The sequence below is a fragment of the Labeo rohita genome, chromosome 3 (assembly GCF_022985175.1).
Source record: "Labeo rohita strain BAU-BD-2019 chromosome 3, IGBB_LRoh.1.0, whole genome shotgun sequence".
NCBI lineage: Eukaryota > Metazoa > Chordata > Actinopteri > Cypriniformes > Cyprinidae > Labeo > Labeo rohita.
The window spans coordinates 39984377-39987927 of NC_066871.1; the positions used below are offsets into that span (position 1 = coordinate 39984377).

General features: G+C 37.0%; 1 protein-coding gene across 1 annotated transcript; it reads right to left on the bottom strand.

Moving 5' to 3' along the window:
* Nucleotides 1-125: 125 nt before the first annotated feature.
* Nucleotides 126-1308, bottom strand: LOC127163419 (zinc-binding protein A33). The gene is made up of 3 exons (XM_051106652.1): nt 1284-1308; nt 1087-1205; nt 126-838 (listed from the first exon to the last, which is right to left on the bottom strand). The coding sequence occupies exons 1-3, from the start codon at nt 1289-1291 to the stop codon at nt 366-368; spliced, it is 600 nt and encodes a 199-aa protein (XP_050962609.1). The 5' UTR covers nt 1292-1308; the 3' UTR covers nt 126-365.
* Nucleotides 1309-3551: the final 2243 nt, after the last annotated feature.

Here is a 3551-nt window from a genome sequence, read left to right on the forward strand (position 1 = left end):
AATGGTATTTAATGATTTACAACCTAATTAGCATCCCAAAACTGAACCTTTTATTCAGCAAATAGCACTGATTACAATCACACATCTGATCTTAAAATAAGTTCAAAAGACCATCACAATTTGTTCTGAAACTAAGTCAAACTTTTCAGTTTTCAGTGAGTCTTTTAGTGAATTTGTTCCAACAAAGACAAAATATATAGGAATTTTAAGACAACAGGGAGTTGATAAAACCACATAGGCTTGATGGGATAAATAATAAATAACCCTGAATTGCTACAGAAAAGTGAAAACTAATTGATATATAAATAATATCAAATATGAAAGCAGGGCGATCCAGACCTACAGGTGTAAAGTTTACTGACTACTCAACGGTAAGATCCTGACAGAGGAAAAACTATCAAAGGATGGAAAGACAGTGCCAGTGAAGGTGGTTGTGAATGTGTGTTAGTTACAGGATCAGAGAATGACACCGCTCCTCTGTCATAGTCCAGATTCACTCTCACACGATCAAGATATTTTTTAACAATAAAACCAGACCTTTCATACAGTCCATACTGATCATACTGCACATTCCATACATCAGTGTTATAGAAATCACACCCCCTTTTGTTTGATGCTGTAGTTACTCCAAGACTCCAGCATAAACTCTCTTTAACCTCCACATCCCAGCAGTGTGTTCCTGAGTTAAAACCATCTGAACCCAAAACACAATAATAATCATCAAATCTCTCTGGATTTTTAGGAACGGATTGTTTGTTCTCACTCCAACTTAGACTGATCAGCTCATCAGACAGGAGGAGACGTAGATGAGCCGTATTTGGATCCAGAATCACAGGAGCTGATGAGACACAATCAACAGCTGATTTTATTCTGATGTTCATATAATGATCAAGAGTGAATCGAACACATATTATTATAAATTATGACACTTGTTCTGTTGACCAAACTATCTGATCACTGAAACTGAACTGTAGAGATCTGCTGTATTATTGTAACTGTAAATGTTCACAGATACATGTAATACTAACATCTGTAAATCTTCCCTCATGCATCATTTCCAGTATATGTGTAACAACACAGACTCACTGTTTTGGACGATGTCCTGCATCTTCTTCCAGACTCTGAACGGCAGGTTGCCCAAGTAACGTGGCACATGAATCAAAGCTCCAGAAGGCGTCTGTGGATCCGGCTGTGAGATCTGGACTCTGGAAGAACATTCAGGAGTCAGAACTGCAGTGGATTTGGATCAGAAACAGAGAGACCAGAGACACCAGATCACTCACCTTTTCATTGAGACTGGAAACTCCTGCAGAACAAACACACAAATCAACAACTCAATCAATCAATTTCTGCTTTCATAAAATTACAATTACATGAGTCACATGTAGAATTTAAATTGTACTGTAGTAATTTAATCATCCGAAAACAATTTTTTAGCAATTCAATACTGTAAGTAATGTGACTGTCAGATGTTTTCATTGCACAGCAGATTGATTTAATAATAAAGATTAATAAATACATTCGATATTGAATATTTTATCGATTAGCATTCAGAGCCCATATAAAATCGGCAATTACCTTAACAACTTCTTCATCATCTGCTTCTTCTGCTCCTCTTCCTCCCTCAGTGCAGTGATTGTAGCTTCTTCTTCATCTCTGAGAATCTGACGAAGCTTCTTAAATTCCTTCTTAATCTGACACACTGTGTGCTCAGCTTGAGACTGAAATCAAATCACATTCACTTCAATCATATGATTCAACACCTCACATCATCTATGGTGCAGTAAAACCATGGACACTGAATAGCAACTCCTAATACTAAGGTGAATTGAGTATTTGACTCTTGATTCTTGTTTTCTCACCTTAATGTGTTGAACTGTTTTCTCAAACTCTCCTTTAATGTTTTCTTTTTTGTTGAAGTTTCTCTTGTAAAGACTTTAGGGCTTTATTGAGCTCCTCCTGGAATCAAATAAAATTAGAGGATATAAACCATCAAATTAATATGATATGTCTTTAGAAACACCAACACAATGGCAACATGCTGGACATAATGTTGTAATGTAAATGCAATGATAAAAGCACAAACATGCAGTAGACTGATGACATATGTTACAAACCACTTGAAAATGTTTCATGAAACTGTAATCGATCAAATGTAATTTACAAATAATTAATGCTGTTAAATATGAAGTGTATGCAGCTTGTATTACAAATGTAAGTTAACTAATTAACCCTCCTAGATGGCAACAAAGTTTATGCCAGGTTAACCTGGTTTAGTCCTGGTACTGGGTTTTGAACATGTTCTTTACATATGAAACAAGAGATATTTGAAAAGCATATTGTATTTTCACGCTGCGTCATCAATCGCCCATATTGGCGGCACAGAACGTAAACAATGACACTGAACCAAATGAAACTTGCATATTTTGCTGCTGAAAATGGTCAATTATTGTCATGTTTGGGCTGTACTAATCGGTCGGACCGGGAAAAGCATTTGGAGCCAAACTGAACCAGGATTTCCAGGGCAAGAATCTTGACAACATCCGTGTTTGTTCTCATTATTTCCGGTCAGGTAGGTGAAATATTAGGCTAATATCTTAATTAATACTGCTCGTACACATATCTTTACCAGCTATTAACTTTAGTTTGCCAAAATATTGCACCATTTCCTGTTTACTAAGTCCCTGTCTATATGATTTACCAGCTTCCACATGTGGTTTAGACAGTATAAATTAGCAGAACAACATATTCAGTAGTACATTAACCGTGCAATCCATGCTGTTGTTTACGTCTGAGTATCGCCAGTTTGGCCATGCATCCGGATAACTGACCAAATCGTGATGTAAACGCAAACGCTTTATACAAATAAATGTGTATTGAATTGAACATTTGCATTGCCTAATATGCTGGAACAACTTCACTGATGGGTCTGAAGGTGTGATTGGTGTGTTTCTGTGAATCTCTGCACACTAAACACACAGGCTGTTTGTCCTCCAGACAGAAGAGTTTGAGTTTCTCTCTGTGTAAACTGCAGATCTCCTCAGATCCTGATGAACGCCTCTCATTTCTCTCCTTCAGGAACGACTCACACAAGTTTTTCAACACTGGATTACATGGAGGTGCATCATTTGAGCATCTTCTCCTGCAGACAGGACACTCTTGAGTTTCCTTGATTCTCCAGAACTGTTGAAGACACTCTTTACAGACACTGTGACTACATGATAAAACAACAGGAGCCTTGAAGATTTCATAACACACAGGACAAGAAAGTTCTTCTACAGATAGTGAATCCATTATCACACTTTACAAATAATCCGTCAATAACCACAAGAATCACAAAGATCTGCTGCCTGTCCAAAGTCTTAAAAATCAGATTTCCTTGTTGACTTTGTCTAGAAATTCAGATAAGACAGAAAGCAGTCGAATAATGAGTCAGTCATTTCCTGATACATGTTTTAAGAGGGTAAAGTTTCTGCACTTTTATTACCTTTATGATTGTGTCTTGCATACTTTGACCCTTTGCTGCCTTTTTTGATTCTGAGCTCTAGATG

Coding starts and splice junctions, on each gene's coding strand:
- LOC127163419 (XM_051106652.1), bottom strand. Junction 839..1,086: donor GCAGGACATCGTCCAAAACA/GTGAGTCTGTGT, acceptor GTGTCTCATCAG/CTCCTGTGATTCTGGATCCA.